Source organism: Antechinus flavipes, chromosome 3 (assembly GCF_016432865.1).
Source record: "Antechinus flavipes isolate AdamAnt ecotype Samford, QLD, Australia chromosome 3, AdamAnt_v2, whole genome shotgun sequence".
Classification (NCBI taxonomy): Eukaryota; Metazoa; Chordata; class Mammalia; order Dasyuromorphia; family Dasyuridae; genus Antechinus; species Antechinus flavipes.
This window is the reverse complement of record NC_067400.1, coordinates 223,817,821-223,840,459: the sequence shown is the minus strand read 5'-3', so window position 1 is coordinate 223,840,459 and position 22,639 is coordinate 223,817,821. Positions and strand designations below refer to the sequence as shown.

Sequence of the window (22,639 nt, the reverse complement as noted above, 5' to 3'; positions counted from 1 at the left end):
CATGAAAGGCAATGGCAGAGGGAAGAAACTGAGATGAGTGGATGAGAAAGGTCTCTTGTTAGAAGATATGATTGAAGTCTTGAATGAGACTAGGGAATCCAGGGAATGGAGAAAGAATTCTAAATCAACCAAAGAGAAGAGGTACTGAGTCTAAAAATAGATCTTCATGATCGAAAAAGAGTAAATAGGTCAATGTTGCTGGATTACAGAATATCTGGAGAATATTTAGAGAGCCAAGAAATTTAAATAGTATTCTTAATGAAGTGATAATCCAATTGAAATTACAGCTACAGATGTGTAAAATTTTGAAATTTTTAAATATAATCCTAAAAAGTTATTGCCAATATAAGTGTAAAATGAGCAAAATAATTTTATTATAGCCATGTGCCATACAGAGAACCATAATGGAAATGATCTAAATTGATGAATTATTTTAATACTGAAGTAATTCAAATCCCAAGAGTAAACATGACAATTGTTGAAAATGTAAATACTTACTAAGAAGATATTTTGGACATGGAAGAGGAAGATAATTTTTATATTTGTCCTCAAATTTCAATTGCCATTGGATAAATCAGATGTAAATTAACATTCAACAATTAGGTGGCTTAGTGGATAGAGGGCTGGGCCTAGAGTCAGAAAGATCTCAATCCAAAATTAACCTCAAACACTTATTAGCTGTGTGACCCTGAATAAATCACTTAAACCTGTTTGCCTCAGTTTCCTCATATGTAAAATCAGCTGAAGGAGAAAATTGCAAGCCATTACTTTTGCCAAGAAAACCCCAAATGGAATCATGAAGAGTTGGATAAAACTGAAAAACAAAATTAACATTTGCTAACAAATTCAGCTGACAGGGAAAAAAAAATAGAAACTATTTTTTTTTTTTTTTTACCTTTTTTCTCCTTTGAGTTTTAAATAGGCTGCTCTTCGAGTACAAAACTAAATAATTCAATGAAAGTCAATGGTTTAGCTATCCCATGGTTTTATTTATTCACTATGTAATCACCAACCTATCTTATATAGTTATTGTTTTTTATTTGTCAGTGGGGGTTTTTGAGGCTTCATTACTGGACAGCAATTCCTTACTTAACTTTGCAAAATTCTTTATGATCTCATTAGATTAGTAGGGATATAAGTATCCATTACAATAATGAAATATTCTATTGGGAAGACTGACTTTGGAATATGACTTTTAACATAATTTTATTCAAGGTGTGTATAGCTTGGCCTCCATCCAGAGAAACATCATTGCTGGAGGGTCCAGAAAAACTGGTTTCATGAAAGTAAAATCCAGTTTTAGCAGAACTCAGTTTTATTAATCATAGTGAAAAAGCACTACAGCATCAAGAATGATGAATTTTGAGTAAGAGGATAAATTTTAAATTTGAGTCTGCCATTTATTAACTGTGACAAATTAATAAAGTTATTAATTTCACCTTTAACGTCAATGAGTTTGGAAAAGGAGAATGTTGAACTTTAATTCATTCAAGAAACATTAACAAAGAATGGCTTCTCAGGTTCCCCTGTGATTTTATACCATCTTAATATCTAAACACAGAAGTTCTGAATTTATGATATAGAGAAACTATTCACATTGTTTCCTAGGAGGGTTTCTGAGCTCAGTCTTATATCAATCAATGAAAAATATTTTTAAGACACTGTACTAGGTAACTAGCATAATATATGTAAAAACCTTCAATGAAATTTTAAAACTGAGCACAAAAATCAGTGGTGTCCTTTCTTTTCTAAAACTTAAAAAAAAAAAAAAAAAAGACTTTTACTCCCTCTCTCTCCCAGACCGGAAGTCCAGTGACTAATTGCTCAAAAGCTGATTCCAATATTGAATTTTTTTCCAGTCTAGGCCAGTTCTTTCCTCCTTGGGAAGCTTGGTGGATCATCTACTCTTGGGGCTCATCATATTGGTGACAAATTTTATTAATAAAAGGAGGCTCGTTTTGGCCATCTTTCTCTTATATGTACTTTGGCTTATAAGTACTTTGAAAGAGTTCCTGAGGGGTGGCAATCAACTCTAGTTAACAATTAATGATCATGAACATTATAATGAAGGACCAAACCTATTTAAACCAACTTTGAATATGCGATTTATTTTTGTTCCCCCAATCTTAGACAATCTATTCAAAGGGTTTCAAACCTGACTAGAGCGCAATGGCTTCCTCACTTGTGTGGGGTCTGAACAAGATTGTTAAGAAAGTTAATCCAATCTCATTATCAGTAATGTCCTTCAAGAAGTCTTTAGAAAAAGAGGGGAGTTATGTATCTCCCCAAATAATTACTTATCAATTATTTCTTTCACTCATAATAAGCTCTAATGAATGTTAATTATTAATTTTTATTACTATTACTAATATGTTTTCTAAGCCCCAGTTTTTTCATCTATAACATTTAGAGGTTGAAATAAATGATCTGCAAGCTTCTGTCAATTCTGATATCTTCCAATTCTAAAAATTAAGTTTCTCCGAAGTTTATTCATTACGTTTTGTATTACCATTAATTCATTAATCTGTACCCAGAGTCATGTAGTTATGAAGTCTTTGAGGCTAAATTTGTATATGAGTTATAACTACTGGACTCCAGATTCCTCTGGCAGAGAATAGAGAAAATTATGAAGTGAGCTTCTTCTTTCCTTCCTAGTCAAATAACAAAAGTGGTAACAGAGCTGGAGAATCATAGAAACAGAATTTCACAAGTGGAAGTCTCCTTATTCTTCACCTAATATAACTTTATATTTAAGAAAAAAAATGCCACATCTACCAGATATCTAGTAGAAAAAGATAGTGAATAAAAGGCTGGTCTTATAGTTACTATGACCTGAGTTCACATCACTTCTATTTGTATAACCCTTAATCTCTAAACGCTTCAGTTTTCTTATCTGAAAAATGGGAATGCTCATAGCCCCTATCCTGCAACTTTATTGTGAGTATAAAAGTGGGGTGATATTTGTAAAGCACTTTGCAAACCTTTATTAAAACAATATACAAGTGCTAATTATTATTATCATCACCATTATTACTATCCTTGTTAAAAGAACCAGTATATATGTATCTCAGAGATGTAGTTCAAATATTGCATATCATCCTGCAAAGGTAATTAGTTTTATCATTTATAGGTATTTATTATTATAGGTAATAGGTGACTATAGGTTGGGGTTACTCATAGAAGCTTCAGGAAAGAAATAATAACTAAAGAAGCTGGGCATCTGAAGACCAGAGGAGGGCAATACAGTTCTTTGTGAGTAGATACTATTTTCTTTTGCTTTTCTACCTCCAGCATGTAGTACTCCAACTCCTAATAGGTATTTAATAATGCCCAAATAGAAGTATGAAAGGGGGAATGCATAAGATGGCTATTTGTTTGTGTATAACAATAACAATAACTTAAATGTATATGGTGCTTTTCTCTTCTATATATACTGTAAAGGACAGGCCAATTCTCCTAGAGCCTCCACAGCTGTGGATCATAACATCTAAAGGAGTTGCAAGGCAGCTTTTGCTGACACAGGTGTTGCGGACTGGGAATGAGATAAATTGGAGGCAAAGGGAAGGGGAGAGAGGTCAGAGAACAGCAACTGCCTCTCAGTCTCCTTGTCTGTCACACTGTCATGTGGCTCCTGTGTATTCCAACAGCTCCCCCGCATTACAATATATCATTGTGTGTAATCTACATTGCTGATATGCATATATGTACAGTACATATAGTAATGCACATTTCAAATATGTCATATATAGTAATATACACTACTAATACATGGGAATACACTGTGTGTATGTGTATATATATATATATCATATATATGTATATATGTACATATATATATTAATATACATTAGCTTGCTTTCTGTTCTTTACATAAATAAGCCTTTTTAATGGCTGACTGCCCACCCCCACACTTCCCTCCAATGCCTGGAATTCCTAGCTTCTCTAAATTTCTTTAGAATAAGAAGCCTTTCCTAAACCTCCCTAGTTCTCTAGAAATAACTTCTAGTTACACTCTGAATACCTATTTTTATTTGGATTTTGTTTCTTCTATTGGAATGTGAATCCCTAAAGAACTTATCCTTTACATTCCTTTGAATTTCCACAACTAAACTCAGTAATTGGCATATAGAAAGTCCTCAATAAACGTTTGTTGATTTTAACATTTTGCAAAGCACTTTAGTCTCCTTTGATAATATCCACCTATTGAGTGATAATTTTTAGATGAAGAATTTAAGGTTCAGAGAAAGTAAGAGATTTGGTCACTCAATTTACTAAGTGTATAGGCAAAGATTCAGTCCAGGTCCTGATGATACCTAATCCAGTGGTGCTATTATACATGACACCTAGCTGTCATATTTCCCAATTAGCCTTTATTTTTCTTGAGAATGGATCCTGTATCTTATCTCTAACCTTTGAATCTCCTAAAGAGTCTATGCAACTCCCTACTTTGTGTTCTACTGCAGAAAATTATTAGGGTATAGATTTAGGGCTAGAAAGAATATTAGAGGTCCAGAAGTTCATCCCTCACAAGTACTCAGTAAATGTTGAATGAATTAAAGAATTAGTGAACATTAATGATAAGATGACCAGATATTCTGACTTTCCAAATCCCTTCCTCCGCCATAAGAAAAACTATCTGGACATGTCTGAATATGGTAAAATATTTAAAATCTAACATTCAATGTACTAGAAACCTGGGGTTGAATTGTGTAGTCCCTCAGAAAGTGTTGCTCCATAATAAATATATTCCATCCAAAGCAGCAAGACTATCTGTGACTTTGATATTATCTGCTGGCCTGTGCAAAACATACAGAGCCTCAATTCTGATCAGAAAGAATAGTAGTGTTCCTATATTTCTTGTATCATGTATGAATAACACAGACATCTACTCCACCCAAAGTGACTCATAATCACATTCCAATTCCTTTGCTTAAAATTCTTCTCATCATTTTCTCCACACCCCATACCAAGCCTTACTCGTGGCATAGTCTCTTGGCTACAACTTTAGTTTCATTATTTAGTTACTGAGGTGGTCCTAAATCATAGCATTATATCCTAGTTTTACCAGCAGAAAAGGACTTCTAAATCATTTTACAGGCTTAGTCAAACAAGTAGTAAATCAATCAATCAATACATCAACATTTATTAAGCACCTACTATGTTCTGGGATACAAAAAAAGGCAAAAAACCAGTTTTTTGCCCTCAAAGAGTTTATAATCTAATGGGAATAAACAAATATGTACAAAGTAAGGCATATTTCAGGGGGAAAAAAGATAATTAAGAGGGGTTGAGGAAGGCATCCTGTAGAAGTTGAGATTTTAATTGGGACTTAAAAGAAGGTAAGGAGATCAGTAGCCAGAACAGAGAAAGGAAAAGAAAAGTGTTCTAGGAATGGGGTATAGCCCTAGAAAATGACCAAAACTGAGATGTATGTCTTGTTCATGGAACAGCCAGGAGGACATTGCCACTTGGTCAAAGAGTACGTGTTGAGAAGTAAGCTATCAGAAGACTTGTTGGGATGTAAGCTATAAGGACATTGGGTGGAATGGAGGGGTGGCAGTCAGCCATTACAAAATGGGATGCGTTATGAAGAGCTTTGAATGTCAAACAGAACATTTTGTATTTGTTCCTAGAGGCAATAGGGAAGTCACTTGAGTTTACTATTATGAGGGGAGAGGACTGTCATGTGATCAGACCTATGCTTTGAATGTATTAGAGAAAGATTTGAGACTGGTGGACTAACTAGAGACTGGTTTCAATAACCTTTTTGTGATTTACATATTTTTGGTTGGAAGGAGATCATGGATGTAGAATTTATTTTCTAAATAAGAGGAATGAATTTACTTCAAGTTTAATCAGAAGAAAAGCAATTCTATGAGTAGAGTCATTTTTATGTATTCTGCTTCTAATCTTCATTTTTCAAGTAAGTTTTTTGGAATACTATAAGCATAAACAAACTCTTTAAATATTTGTCCTTCCTGAGTTTCTCAATAATTCATTTGTTTGTCATATATTTTAAAAGGCTCTTATGGAAGATTACAGAATTATGAAGAATGGTTGCTACTGCCACTTTAACATACCCAACAGGCAAGAATTGATCAATCAGTGCTATCTAAGCTCATAATTAAGTAGTTATTGATTTTATATGAAGAGATAAAGCATTTTTCTCTGTTGTTTTTAGGATGTATACTTGTTTAAATGAAAGGAGAAAATGATTATTTAAAAATATTCATACTGGGCTTTTGTCTCTAGAGCCAAAATAACTATATCTAAAATTTTCACTTTACTGTTTAAATTTTCATTTCTCAGGAGTCAGTTTCCCCTAATTCTTTCCTTCCTGGGTTTTTTTTTTTTTTTTTTTTTGGATGCTGTATGTCAATTTGATAACCTAATGAGTTAGGTAAAATTGGAAATAATAATGGCACCTATCTCCCAGCATTATTGTGAAGATCAAATGAAACAATATTTATGAAAGTGCTTAGTCTAATGACCAACATATTGTAGATACTCTAAATATTGATGTAGCTCTGCTTCCCAGTAAATGAAAATATTTTCTAAGATATTGGTTCTTAATCTTTGTGTATATGTGTGACCTCTTTTTGGCAATCTAGTAAAATCTATGGTTCCCTTCTCTTACAAATGTTTTTAAATGCACAAAATCAAATATATTTAATTACAAAGGAAACCAAATATGTTGAAATACAACTACTGATTTTTTTTTTTTAATCTTATAAACCCCAGGTTAAAAACTACTGTTCCAAGATTAAGCATACCTTCCCCAAATGCCTAACCTATCACTTGAGAGTAACTTAGACAATGGAGAAACACTGGTTTCTCATTTACAGGGAATGCTTAAAAGATCTCCTTTCTCTTCTTAGTGACTAACACACATAGCATGTAAAATGCCCCAAATCAACATCTTATCACATAGGAAGAGGCTAGGACAAATGCACAGGGTACCTTTGTTCATTGAAAAATAACAAGAACCACTTATTAAGCAATGCATTTTAATTCAAGCTTTGATAAGACTGTCACTATCTTTAGAGCTTATAGTCTAGTCAGTGCATCTGATGCACTGCAGTGAGTCTGTGCATAATTCTTTTACAATTCCCTATCCAAACTGTAAAACAGAAATAATATTTTCCACTTGCTTTACACTTGTTAGAAATGAGGCAATCCATTTAATTGAGATGCTTAATATTCTTAATATTCTATAAATACAGTTATAGTTTGAATGAATGTGGAAGACAGGTATTATTAAAGACTTTGGATTCCTGTGTAGAATGCTAAAAGGAAATGTATAAATTAAAGAGATATTAAAGTGAAAATATTTTCATGAATAGCAGAAGTCCAATGAATGTATGCTTCTTGAAGACAGTAACTTTTCTATTTTTGTCATTGAATACCCAACATCTAATATTGCCTTATTCATATTAATTGAACTGAATTGAACATTGGTCTGCACATTATAACAGTGATATGTAATAGGATCAGAATGAAACTACTGAAATCATAGATTTAGATCTGAAAGATACCTTAGAAGTCATCTTAGTTTGCAGATGAGGACAGAGTCACATAGAAAGGAAATCATTTTCTTGAGACCATATGGATGGACCAGAATTTGAATCTACTTCCTCCAACACTCTTTCCACTGCAGGAAAAAAAAAAAAAAAACAAATAACTAATTTCCTGTGAGGGAGGCATAGTTTTCTTACTCATAGTATCATTTTTACTGATGGAGCATCAAAAGCTTTAACTGTAGATACTTCCATAGCTCCTTTTGTAGTGCTTCGTAAGTGTTAAGTACTAAAGAAATGGTAAATGAATAAATCAATGAAACATTGATTAATGCACTTCCTAGCTGTGTGACTCTGGGCAAGTCATTTAACCTCAATTGCCTCAGGAAAAAACAAAAACAAAAACAAAATATTGATTAATGAATATACTATAGGAACAGCAGTTTTTTTTTTTTTTAAAGTTTAGTTTTTTCCATCAAGAAGTGACTTAACCATGTTAATTTTTCCAATAGGTCAAGATGATTTCGATTTAGCAGATGCACTTGATGATACTGGTAAGTAATACATATTACTAAGAATATAGAATTTAGGAATCCTAGGTTAAAAGTCATGGGTCATTAAATATATCATCCACATTTCTCATCCGTTTGTCAAAAGTCAAACATCTTTCCACTCTCATTGTGATTATCTAATGGACAGATTTATCAGTGTTTGGATTTGACTTTTAGGGTGTAGACATGAAAGCCCAAGACTACCTCATTGTTATACAGTGAAGTAAGGGTTAATAAATGAATGCCCAGGAATGAGTGGAAATTAGACACCTCTTAGAATGAATGAAGTTGGTGCAAGTTCATTGCAAGCTGCCATAAGTTGTACATCCTGGGTATCAGTTCCCCCAAAATGGGGTTTATATCAGACTCCATCTGTCCAGAAATTCAAGGCAGCATTCAGTTGGTTGAGTAAATGGATCCTTTGCTTAAATTTCTTAAAGACTGTATCTGTTTATTGTTGTTGTTGTTGTTGTTGTTTTAACCTCTCAGGGGCCAGGTGGAAAAGTACTGACAGCTTTTGCCCCTCTCGACTCCTATTCCCAGAATTCTCAGAAGATAGATGAATAAATCAAGTTTTTCATCTTGCTTGAGAATTTTTCCTTGTTTCAAGGAATAGTTTCTGTCTGATAGCCTAGTTATTGAGTTAGTCTGTTTACCTCCAAATCCATCGGGCCACAGCAGCCTTCTAACTAGTATACAACCTCTACTCTTGGGGTGTAGGAATGGGATGGGAAGGGGGGTCTGGATCGGTGATTTCATTGGTGGGGGGAAATTCTTTGTTCTAATGCAGATAACAGCAATCCTACAACTTGTAATATTAGAAAATTCCATGATGAAATAGAAAAATTAAATGACAATATATATTAATAATGATGCAATCAGAGAGCAGGTTTAGTAGGTAGGAATTCTAGACACCTGACTGGTTTTGCAAAGGAAAAGTCTTTATTGTTGTATAAATTAGGACAGTACCCAAGCAGCATCAGGGAGTTGCTTGGTCTACGGGGGAAACTCCATGATGGGTATTTTATAGAAAAAGGAGTTTTCTGAAGACTTTGGGGGATGTCTTTTCTTTACTGTTATATGCTTTAATCCCTACTGGCTACGTTCTTCCTACTGTTAGATGCCAGTGAGTAACTCCCAATTCCATTTTACCACTTGACATAATTAATTTGTAAAAAGGGATATTTAATTCAAAGCTATAAGCAGGAAGCAAAATACATTTTCTCCTACTACCTCTGGGAATACTTCTATTCCATAGGTCAATAGTGAGAACAGGATCACTCAGCATCGTTTCTGCATAACAATTGTCCTATCAAATTCCTATCTAGATGAGGCAGAACTACCAAATGAACACTTCTCAGCAACCATTGGTCTGGGTTCCAAAAAATCAATTCTTGGTCCTTGGGGCATGGAGGGGGGGGGGGGGGGGGGGAACAGATCTTGATATAGAGATGCTGAGATAGCCAAACTCTAGAAATCCTGATTTCTTAGGATCTTAATGTATAGTACCTCATTTAATATACTTCACTTAAGCTGAAATAAATACCAAGTCAGAGAAAGAACAAGGTCCATTATCATAGAGCCATGTGGCTTCTAAGAGGATAAGATCCAATGCCTCTCTCCTTATGGCACAGTTTTTTTTTTTTTTTTTTTTTTTTTTTTTTTAACCAGACTCTGCCAACTAAGTAGTTAAACTATAAATTTGTAGCCAAATAGAATAAGCCAAAGAGAAAATGTCCAGTGCTCTAATCACGAGTTCTTTTAGAATGCCTCTGCAGTCGATCAATGTACCTCCTATCCGCTTACTGGAAACATTTCTGGAACAGAATGTTTAGCTCCTAAGTCTCTCCAAGGCAGCTCCATTACACCTAGTGTGACTCTTCCAGAAATCAGGCTATGCAGCTCCTCCCATTGTGGGGAGACACTGTCACTGTTCTCTGTGCATCTGGCAGTCATATACATAAATGCACACATATAAACACACATTTACACTTATATACACACCCATACAAATACATATGTACTTTCATAATATACCACACACATTTATACACATACACACACATATATACTTAGAATATACCACATATACATTTGTAAATATATATATATCCTTCCTATTATTATATATGTGTGGATGTAGGTATATGTGTGTAGTATATTCTAAGTATATATGTATGTGTATATATGTGCACATATGTGTGTGTAGAAATACCCATACATAATGCATAGTGTGCATGTATAGATAAAGATAAATAGATGTAAATGGATACCAGAGACAATGTTTTTTACTTACCCTGGCATCACCTCCTTACTTACATCCCTAAGAAATTGTCCTATCTTTGTGGTGGACTGAGGGCAAATAGTTATTGACAACCTAGCCTTCCCATCTTGAGGGAAAAAAAATGATAGAATAATATGTTTATTTACATTTTTATATGCAGATAATACACATATACATATATATAATATACATATATACATACATAATAGATACACTATATATGTGTGTATATATATATAGTGTGTATATATTTATATCCATATACACATATCTGACTACTACCTTACAGAGAATTCTACTACTGCAAGGAACCTTAGTGATCATTTATAATATGAATTATATTAGATTACAGTAATAGGTGGCACCATAGAGCCTGGATTTGGGATCAGGAAGACTTGAGTTCAAATCCTATCTTAGACATTTACTGGTTATTTGACCTTGAGCAAGTCAGTTAATCTCTCCCAGCTTCAGTTTCCTCATCCTGAAAATGGGGATAATATCACATATAATAGCACCTACTTGACAGAGTTGTTGTGAGGATCACATAAGATAATTTTTAATGTGCTCTATTAATTTTGAAGTATTATAGCTGTTCTGATTAGATATGGAAAGCAAATTCCAGATAATTATAAGTAAATTCTAAAAATCACACACCTAGTTAGAGACAGGAGTATGGTTCAGGTCTTTTCACTCCTAGTCCAATGTCCTTTTTTACTTCACTGTTAATACAATCTCAGAGATTGGCTTTAAGACAGATCAATAGCCTTAACAAAGGTAACAACCTTTATCAAAATCTGAGAATGTATAAAGGGAGTAAAAGGGAGCAGGATGTGAAAATGGACTGATTATACCACAGTGGCATAACTGTATATGCTTGAAACAAGGAGAGAAAGAGCAACATTGTCTGTAGCAAGTTTGTAGCAACATGAGTTTGTGTCAGATTAATGCAAACAGAATGTTCTCTAGAGATTTCCTCTGCATATATAAACAGGGATCATTTCTTCTGTGAATTTGTTTATCGATCCCGGAAGAAGTCTTCAATTAAAATAAAAAAGTTTCTTAAGCAACCTACTATGTTCTACGCATTGTGCTAAATTCTGAAAATACAAAAAGAAGCTGAAATTGTTCCTGTTGTAAAAGTACAACGTGCTGTAAAAGTGTTTGTACTGGGAAATGGTTATAATAGGCATATATATTGGTAAAGTAATCAGGAAATCATGGGGATTGGGGCAGAAGAGAAAAGACAAAGAGAAAGGGAGAGTGGAGTAAGAAGGGAGAAAAAAAGGGGGAGAGAGGAAGAGAAACAGAAACGGAGACAGAGAGGGAGAGGAAGAGACAGAGAGAGAGAGAGAGATGAGGGGAGGGTCAGAAAAGAACTCTTGTAGTAGGTTCCATGGAACTGTGAAAGAAATCCAAGTGACTTGGAGGAAGAGAAAGAACATTTTGGACTTGAAAAACTGCATAGTCAAAGGCATTGAGGTGAGAAATAAAATGATGTGTTTGGAGAACTGCAAAGTATCTGAAATCTTAGGTACAGAGTCTTGGAGTCATAGAGCTAGAGAAAGAACCTTAGAGGCTATCTAGTTCTATTTCTTTCCTCATTTTACAGCTTATGAAACTGAGGTCCAGGAAGCATAAGTGACTTTCTTAACTAAGGTCCCATGAGTAGCATATATCTAAAGCTAGATTTGAATCCAGGTTCCTAACCCCAGAACAAGTGATTGTTCAACTATGCAATGCAGAAAATTTGAAAAGATTGGTGGCATTTTCACATTAAAATAAAAAAAAAAAAGAATTAGACTGATAATCATTCTGCATCAAAAAGTCAACAATAGCTTCCTTCTAGAGAGCACATCTTGAGTCCTTTCTTATCCCTTTCCTTTCCCTCAAGATAGGAAGGCTAGACTGTCAACAACTATTTGGCCTCAGTATATACACCACAGGGCTAGGACTATTTCTCAGACATAAATAAGGAGGTGATGCCAGAGCAAGTTAACAACATTGCCTCCAATATCCTGTTATATCTATTTAGATATGTCTATACCTGTACTTTATGCATTATATATGGTATCTCTACACACACACACACACACACACACACACACACACACATATATATACATACAATCATACATAAGTGTATATATGCATATGTATGGGATTACAAAATTCTAATACCTCCATGCAGCCTATAATATGAGAAAGAAACATTAGAATATGACCCCCTTTTGAGAAAGGTTTGGCAAACTTCTCTAATTTAATCCTCTGCTGCAACTTAACTGCACTAATATACAAAACCATAAACTCTGAGATTTAGAAAGAATCTTCAAAGTCATTGGTTTCAATTCTGTCCTGTTCAAGAATACTCTAAAGTCTAAGTCAACATCAGAAAATGGGTCATCTACTTGAAGACTTTTTATTTGAAATACTGTCAAACTCTCAATTTTTAATTATTTTCATCTCTCTCTCTTTTTTATCACAGAAGAAATCACAAGGAAACCTAATCCAATTACTAGAAAACCAGGATCAGGTGGGTAATTGCTTTAGCTGGTTGAAAACAGCTTAAATTGTAAAATTAAGCTTTGTGCTAAACAAAGGTACAATCCTTTAGTCACATTTCCAATCAATTTTCAACCAAAATGTAAATTAAAATTAACTTAAGAGATACTAAATACTTAGTAAAGTAGGTAAGTGGTGCAGTGATTTGAATGCTGGGCCTAAAGTCAGGAAGACCTGATTTCAAATCTAGCTTTAGAAATTTGCTACGGAAAGTTATTTAACACTGTTTGCCTGTTTTCTCATCTATAAAATGAGCTGGAAAAGAAAATAGCAAACTGTTCTAGGATCTTTATCTAGAATACTTCAAAAGGAGCCTATAAAGTTGGACGACTGAAAACAAAAATGAATTCTTAATAAATAAAAATAGTAAACAGTGCTGATAATGCCTTGTGGTCTAAGCAAGTCTACAAACATTTATCACGTAATAATATGTAGCAGATATGAAGATAATCAAATACAAGCAAAAAAAAGAGAATGCTCTTTCTCTCAAAAAACTTACATTCTAATGGGGAAAAACAACACATAAAAGGAAAATAGTTTTAGGAGAAAAGGTATCAACATGGAGGTGAGGTAGAAAAAGCTGTATAAAGAGCCAGAAGCAGAGCTAAGAAAAGAATAAGAAGGGAACCTGGCTGGATTAGGAATTTTCCTTAAAATGGAGGTTCTGGGAAGAACTGACCAATCACAAGAAGAGGCCATAGGGAGAAAGCAATCTTCCAGAATGAAAAGATTATCTGGGTCAGGACAGAAAAAGTCAGTCAAGAACAGAGCCCAAAGAGGAATGAAGGATTGAGCAATGACCTGGGATCAAATAAGACCTAAAAAGCATATTAGATTAATCAAGAACTCAGAGTTCTATCCTAGATCCATTCCTACCTCATGAATATCATAGAATCAAACTATAGTTTCTAAGTTGTAAATGAAGATATAAAAATATATGAGGGCAAAAACCCTTTGAATATAGAATATATTATTTCTCTCGTTTCTTTTTGTGTCTTTGTCTTTCTTTCTCTATCTCTTTGTCTTTCTGTCTCACTGCCTTTATCTCTGTCTTTCTTCTCTTTCTCCTCTTTTTCTCTCTCTTTCTCTGGGTATGTATCTCTCTCTTTCTTTCTCTTTCTGTCTCTGTCTGCCATTCTCTCTGTGTTTCTTTGTTTCTCTGTCTCTGTCTCTCTGTCTTTCTCTGTTTCTCTTTTACCCATCTTTTCTTTTTTCTCTTTCAAATAAATTTTCAGCATATGCCTTATCTGGCCCTTCCTTAAAGAATTCCACTGAAGACAAACTTAAATCATCTGAATGGATGAATGCAGTCCTGTCTACTTTGGTATAGCACTAATTATTATTGCTAGAATTTATTTGGTACTTTAAGCTTTGCAAAAGCACTTTACAAATACTATAATATTTTATCCTCATAACAATTCTGGGACAGAGAGCCTATTATTATTCTCATTTTATATATGAGGAAGCTGAGGTAGACTGGAGTTAAGTGGTCACACAGCCAGTAAGTATCTAAGACCATATTTGAACTCACATTATCCTGACTCTAGGTCCAGGGTTCTATCTGCTGTGCCACTAACTAGCTCAAGATAATTACATCATCTTTCATCATATAAAGCATAAATCACTTCTTTACAATTTTTATCCATTATTCTTTATTCTGTCCTCTGGATTAAATAGAAGTCTAATCCTTTTACTATGTGAAAGTCTATGAAATATTATCTAACTGCTGTCATGTTCCTCCTAAGATTTTTCTTCAGGACAGACATTACTAGTTCCTTTTTTCAAGCCGCATATGACATGATCTTGAGTCTTTATTCTTATTATCCTCCTCTGGACATGTTTCAGTTTTTCAGGATTTTGAATTTGCCTAATATAGTCTAACCAGGAAAAAATGTAATAGAACTGTCATTATTAATAGCAAGAATCATTCAATTAGAAATTTTTATATAAAATATAGATGCATATATAATATGCACACATATATGTATGTGTACATATGATAGATATATATGTATGGGATACTCATACATGCATGCAATATTCATATATGAATAAATATATTGATATTATATATACAATATAATTATATACAAAGATAATTATATATAAACATAAAGGATAATGGAGATTGTTTTTTGCTTCCCTTGACATAATCTCCTCACTTAGATTCCTGAGAAATTATCCTGCCCTCCCCCCCCATAGTTGCATTTGGCCTGAGGCCAAATAGTTATTGATAATCTAGCCTTCCTATCCTGAGGAAGTTGAGAGATAGAAGCCACAGTAAGAAACTACAAAGAGAAAGAATTAGTCACAGTGGACTTAAAAGATCGGAACTATGAAATTGGGCCATATGCAGAGTTATGGAGCTGATTCTGGCTTTATTGAAACTGAATTACTGAGATCAACATATTGATTCCTTATGCTCCTCCTTTCTCAACTACCGTTGCCCTCTTGCATTGGATTCCCTGATATGTGAAGCAAAGGACAATAGATTGGTTTTGGACTATCTCTTGGCTACTGAAGAAGGTGTATGTGTGACTGCTGTTTACATACTCTCCTTCCCCTTCCTTTTCCACTTCCCTGCCTCCACCCACCAAAATTGTCATTTCCTATACAACACATCAGGACTTGCACAAAGAGTGGGCGGGGGCCATTCTTTCTCCAAGCATATATATTAATAGAGTATGGTCCAATTACTATTTAGCCTCACGTGCTTGGGACCTCAGTGCATCAACTCAAGCCTCAGTCCATTACATCTCCCGCTTTCTTTTGTTTTAGAACACAGGTGATCAAGCCATCCCTGACTCCTCAGGGAGGTCAGAGCCCCCAAGGGGAGGTGATCACACCCTCCCTGACTTCTCAGGAAAGGAGGTGAAAGCACCGAAAAGGAGGTGATCATGACCCCCCTGACTTCTCAGGAAGGGAGGTGAAAGCACTAAAAAGGAGATAATCACACCCTCCCTGACATCTCAGGAAGAGAGATGAAAAGCACCTAAGGGAAGTGGGGGTTGCTAGCAGGTTTCTGGGCTGAAGGGTCTTATTATGCACAAACCCATCAGCATGGGAAGTATTACACAAGCACATAGCAACAACGCAGAGGCTATTAGTGATGACTCTCCCCACAATCAGTGCAGGCTTGATGTGGTGTAACAAACATGAATTATACACCTAAGTAATGGTATAACAAACAATATAAATCAACATTGTGTTGTAAAAGATCGCCAGAAGTCCTAGAAGGAGAGTATGGGAGGACTTCTTCATTTTAGGGCATAAAATCTTTTAGCACTGAGCCAGCATGTGTGATTTTTCAGGAAAGGTCCAAAACAAAATAGATTAGTGAAAAGAATCTACTAACAGGGGTTGACCTTCAGTTAATTAAGGAATATGACCTTTAGCTCTATGTTAGGAATTTTCCTAATAGAGGATTCAGAGCATTTGTGAGTGAATTCATAATGTTTTATTGAAAACAGACACTCTAAAACTAAAGAAGAAGAAACCACATGGATATCAGGAAACAATATATCATACCCTAGACTTAAAATGAGCTAATTTTTGTAAGATTGCTATTATTTGTCTGAGACTCACAACAACCCTGTGAGATATTATCTCTATTTAATAGATAGGAAAATTGAGACTCAGAGAGACTAATTGTCCGTGCTCACAGAGCCAGTAAGTGTCAGAGGTTGAATTCAAATCCATATCTTTCTTCTTCCAAGCCCTATACTCTCTAAAGTTTAGTTTGAAAAAGGAGCTGTGTCTGATATCTTATCCTGCCAGATGAAATTCAGAATCCTCCTAAGATAATTCAAATGGAAGAGATTAAGTTTCTTGGTATGACGCTGATATACTGTCCAGGTTTTACAGCATCCAACAATGAGGTCAGCACAATGACTGTATATCTTCAATTTGGTAGTCAATTTAATACCTCTCTTCCACACTTTTCATCTCTACTGTAGAGAGCACAACTCTGTTGGGCTGGCCATATTGTTTTTGTTTGTTTGTTTTAACATGAAAACATTTATTTTATTTACTTTTTTCCATTAAAATATTTTCAAAATGAAAATTGATTCTATGGTATATCTTTTGTGATTATGGAAATCAGTTGAGAAAGTATTTATTTACCTCTTTTAAAACACCTCACACGTTTCTTTCTTTTTTTTTTTTTTTAAAACTTTTTATTGACAGAACCCATGCCAGGGTAATTTTTTACAGCATTATCCCTTGTACTCACTTCTGTTCTGACTTTTCCCCTCCCTCCCTCCACCCCCTTCCCTGAGATGGCAAACAGTCCTTTACATGTTAAATAGGTTGCAGTATATCCTAGATACAATATATATGTGCAGAACCGAACAGTTCTCTTATTGCACAGGGAGAATTGAATTCAGAAGGTATAAATAACCTGGGAAGAAAAACAAAAATGCAAGCAGTTTGTATTCATTTCCCCGTGTTCTTTCTTTGAGTGTAGCTGCTTCTGTCCATCCTTGATCAATTGAAACTGAATTAGCTCTCTTTATCAAAGAGATCCCCTTCCATCAGAATACATACTCAAACAGTATCATTGTTGAGGTATATAATGATCTCCTGGCTTTGCTCATTTCACTTAGCATCAGTTCATGTAAGTCTCGCCAGTCCTCTCTATATTCATCCTGCTGGTCATTTCTTACAGAACAATAATATTCCATAACATTCATATACCACAATTTACTCAACCATTCTCCAATTGATGGGCATCCATTCATTTTCCAGTTTCTAGCCACTACAAACAGGGCTGCCACAAACATTTTGGCACATACAGGTCTCTTTCCCTTCTTTAGTATCTCTTTGGGGTATAAGCCCGGTAGAAACACTGCTGGATCAAAGGGTATGCACAGTTTGAGAACTTTTTGAGCATAGTTCCAAATTGCTCTCCAGAAGGGCTGGAGTTCACAATTCCACCAACAATGTATCAGTGTCCCTGCTTTCCCACATCCCCTCCAACATTCTGCATTGTCTTTCCCTGTCATTCTAGCCAATCTGACAGGTGTGTAGTGGTATCTCAGAGTTGTCTTAATTTGCATTTCTCTGATAATGATTTGGAGCATATTTTCATATGGCTATAAATAGTTTTAATTTCTTTGTCTGAGAATTGTCTTTTCATATCCTTTGATGGCCATATTGTTTTAATGCTAAATGTACACTTGCCAAAAAGATTGTTTTATGGAAAACTCAAACAAGGCAAGCACTCATAAGGTGGTTAGGAAAAGCAATACAAAGGACACGCTCAAGGTCTCTCTTAAGAACTTTAGAATTGATTGCATGACATAAGAGACACTGACACAGGGCTGCCCTAGTGGGTGTGTCCTCATCAGAAAAGGTTCTGTGTTCTATGAGCAAAGCAGAATTGAATTAGCTCAAAAGAAGCATCAGATGCACAAAATTAGAGAAGCCATCCCAAATGTTCATAGGGACTATTTATGTCTTACCTGTGGCAGAGCATTCAGTCACAGTAGGACACAATAAAACTCAATTCTAACATAGTAATGTCATTTTGGTCCTCTTCAAGAATGAAGGACAACAATCAACCAATTAATACTCTAAAGATACACATAAATAAACGTGCTCTCTTCCATATTATAGCTTCAATGTGACTATTATGGTCCTGTGTTTTATTTTTTTTTCAAATTAGACACCCCTAGTTCCTTTAATCATTTTTCATATAAAATTTTTTCTATCCCATTCACTTTCTAGTTTAGTCTCTTTTCAAGCTCTCTAGAATGCAAAGAACTGAATAAAATTTTTCAGATGTGATTGAACCAGTATAAAGTATAAAGAATTGTCTTATCACTAGTTCTAGATTTAAATGAATGCAATTTAAAATGGAAGCAGCTTTCCAAGCAGATTTTTGCATTACCTTCTTTCATTTTAAATTATTCTTTGGTGAATAGAGATTAAAATGATCCCCTAACAATTTTTTTAACTTGACTTATGAAAATCAGTCAGTAAATAAAATTCATTCATTGCCCACTATGTTCAAACAAAATATTTGTTAAACTGAAAATAATCAACACAGAAAAAAACATTAGCATTAAGGGGAATCAGGAAATGTTTCTGGTAGAAGTTGGGATTTTAGTTGAAACTTAAAGGAAGTCCAGGAATCCAAGGTCAGAGATGAGGAAGAAGAGCATTTCAGGTATAAAAGTCAGCCACTGAAAATTCCCCAAAGTTGAGAGATATTGTTTCTTTTGTGAAGACCAACAAGAAGAATCATAAAATAAATGAGAGAGGGAGGAGATGTAAGATAGCTTTTTTGGTAATGAAATGGCTAGCTTATTTTACTTTTAGTTAATAAGACTTGAAGGGTTCTCCAAAACAACCTAACTTAGGAAAACAATAACCCACTGTATAAGAAAAGAAATTATCATTTATTATCAATTACAAGCTTATATGAAGAAACTGGCACAGTAGATAGAGCACTGGACTTGGAATCTAGAAAACTCATCTTCATGAATTCAGATCTGGCTTCAGACTCAGGTCCTAATCTATAAAAATGAGCTGTAGAAAGAAATGGCAAACTACTCCAGTATCTTTGCCAAGAAAACTTCAAATGAGGGCACAAAGAGTCAGACAAAACTGAGCTGACTCAACAACAATAATATAATACACAAACGGAAAAAGAAATGAAATGGATAGAAGTAATTTCTCACTAGAATAATAGAGTCATTGAATGTCAGCATGAGATAGCATCTCAAAGATCCTCTAGTCTAATTCATAATTGAACAGGCATCTTCTCTACAACATCCCAGAGAAAAATTCATTTAAGTTTCTGGAAAGATGCTGTCTGATAGTGATTTGGTACTTCCTACCATATTTGGGTAGCTTCTATATTTGGGTAGCTCTAATTGTTAGGAAGTCTTTCATATTGCTTAAAATTCTGAGTTAATGAATCTCTCTTTAAAATGTGAATTCCATACCAATCTTCCTACCTTTGCAAATTACACAGTCCTCTTAATGTTAGCAAACAGTGGGATTTTTACATACTTTCCTAGTCATTTTTTCATCTACTCTTATGAGGAATAAGATCTTTATCTTTTACTAAGAAGAAAGGGTTTGTGAAGTCCTGATTAAAATGAAATGGCAATCCATAAATTGTGGTTGTAGCCTGCAATTTATATATTCTATGCCTTATTTTCTTCTGTCTTTAAACTAGTAATTTCATATCTTCAGTTCTTTCTTTTATCTTCCCAATACTCTTTCTAATTAAGGTATTTTCATGTGATCACAAAGATACAGTGATCTAGTCAATTTTTTTTATTAAATTAATAAAAATATCTAAAAGATGAAGAAGTAGCACTACCTAGAGGATACAGCATTAGATTTGTAGTTAGGAATGGACTTCCTACAATGGAGTTCCCCAGGCTATTGAAATTGAAGATCCTTTAAAATAATTTAAGAATAGAAGTACCATGGAAATAGGTAATGGTTGGACCTCCCCTTTGTATCATCAAACACTTTGAGTTAGAATTTCAGAGATGGATCCCCAGTAAACTAGTAGAGGAAAATGATTAATAAAAAGCCCAGTGGAGAACATAAGAAATGGCATTGTCCGGAATTATCAAGGAAATTTAAATTAGACTTTCCTATAAGAATTGTTCATTCAGTTATAATTGTACATGACAATTACAATTACATTACAATTAAGATTACATTAATGTACAATTGTAACCGTACATTAAGTGCTTCTCTTCCTCTTTTTTGGAATCATTAAGAAATATTATATATCATTTTTCAAAAAAAATTGGGATAACATGAGGGAGGGAATTTTTTTAAGTAAATTATATTATACTTTGCTTAAGGAGAAAATTTTAATTTAGATGATAGAGTAATAAATATTAAGGAGAAATTTCTCAGTACAATCTATATATAACAAATTCTCAATCAGAGTATTTTTCCAGGGACTTCTCCTAATAATAATTAACTTTACAAATTAGGAATCAAAACTTAAAATTCCACTTGTAGAATGCAATTTTTATATATAAACATTTTTATGTGCCCAGATAATTGATTTAAGCTTAATATCCAGTTTACCTCTCTGTAAATTAATGAATGTACATAGATATTTGCAAATTGTCTTTCTCAGTAGAATGTAAGCTCCTTGAGGTCAGAAAGAGTGTGGGCCTTTTTTTTTTTTTTTTTTTTTTTTTTTTGGTTCTCACCACTTAGCTAGTTCCTGGTACACAGTACCAGTAACACAGTGTTTACTAAATATTTGATGATTTGATTTGAAAATTGCGTAGAAAATATTACAATTATGGCATTATATAAATATAACACTCAGGCAGAAATGAATTCATACTATTTTGCCATCTCCAAAAATATCCATACTAAATTGTATGACTGGGTGATGAGACATCATCAGCAAGATCCAATGGAAAGAATTCTGGTTTTAAGGTTAGAGGATCCAAGGTATTGGTTATACCCTTACTATCCAAGTGAACTGGAGCAAGACACTTTTCCTTTATGGAACTCAATTTCCTTAGGTGTAGGTTGAAAGGGTTGAAGTAGATAGCCTCAGAAGTTTCTTCCAGTTCTAAATCTGAGAGTTTATATTCACTAATAACAAATAATAAAAATTTTATTTTAAAACAATTCTTTGATATGCTAATTTTACCATTTATTAAAGATGAAAACAAATTTGTATGCTAATTATATGAATGTGCTTATTTATTTTTACATAGAGAACTAAATCTTAGAAGAATATTTGATAAAGCAGTTCATAGAGTACTCATAAATCTTTTACTCTTTATTGCAATTTTTTATGATCTGCACATTCAGTTACACTACCTCATATAAAGTCACAATCCATAGTTTAAGAAGCTTTGTAGTAGACTATCTTAAGGAGATCTGGGTAGTGTGGACTAAAGCAAAGTGGAATGAATAAGAACTTGGATGACAGTTTTTACAAGGATGGCAACACTATAAAAATAACTTTGCAAGCTTAAGAATTAGGATCAAAGCAATGACTCATCATATTACCAGAGAATTTATGATGATACATGTTACACATATACTGACAGAGAGATGATGGACCCAAAAAAAGATAATTTGTCAACTAGCCATTGTTTAGATTTGTTTTGCTTAGTTGTGCTTATTTGTCATATTTCTCTCCTCTTCTCTTTGTTAATAATTGTAGCTGGAGATTTACAGATAGTGACAAGAGGGTCACTGGAACATTTTTTAAAATGCACAACAGAGAACATAAAAAAGATGAAAGGGAAGCACAGACAAGCAGGACAATTTTTGAAAGTAATATGGAATTTATTATATACTTTATAAAAGTATGAAGAGAAGCATTGTTTCATATCAAATATTTGCTTTTTGTTCTGCAGTATATATGGAAATACCCTTTTTTGGTGTTTAATTTTAGAATTGAAAAAAAAGAATATATTATCTCAAAATGAAACATATTTTCTCCAAAAAAGATTTCCACTTTTGACATCTGTTCCATGACTATCAATCAACAAGCATTTATAAGTACTATCTATTTGCCAGACATTTATAAGTCAGGGTAGCCAGGTGGCACAGTGAATAGAGTACTGACCATGGAGGCAAGAAGACGTAAATTGAAATCTTGACAGATACTTGACAGTTATAGCTATGTGATTTTAGTCATGTCATTTATCCCTGATTACCTCCCTTCCAAATAAAAAAAAAGAATTAAATGAATTCTTATAAGTCTATACATAGAATAG

General features: G+C 34.0%; 1 protein-coding gene across 3 annotated transcripts in view; it reads left to right on the top strand.

The window, feature by feature from the left end:
- XG (Xg glycoprotein (Xg blood group)) overlaps positions 1-22,639 on the top strand; it is a 54,088-nt gene that overhangs the window by 5,789 nt on the left and 25,660 nt on the right. For all 3 annotated transcript variants that reach the window (XM_051984582.1, XM_051984581.1, XM_051984583.1), the window contains exons 2-3: positions 8,030-8,071; positions 12,835-12,882. In XM_051984582.1, the coding sequence (XP_051840542.1) occupies positions 8,030-8,071; positions 12,835-12,882 (90 nt within the window). The remainder of the gene's footprint in view (positions 1-8,029; positions 8,072-12,834; positions 12,883-22,639) is intronic.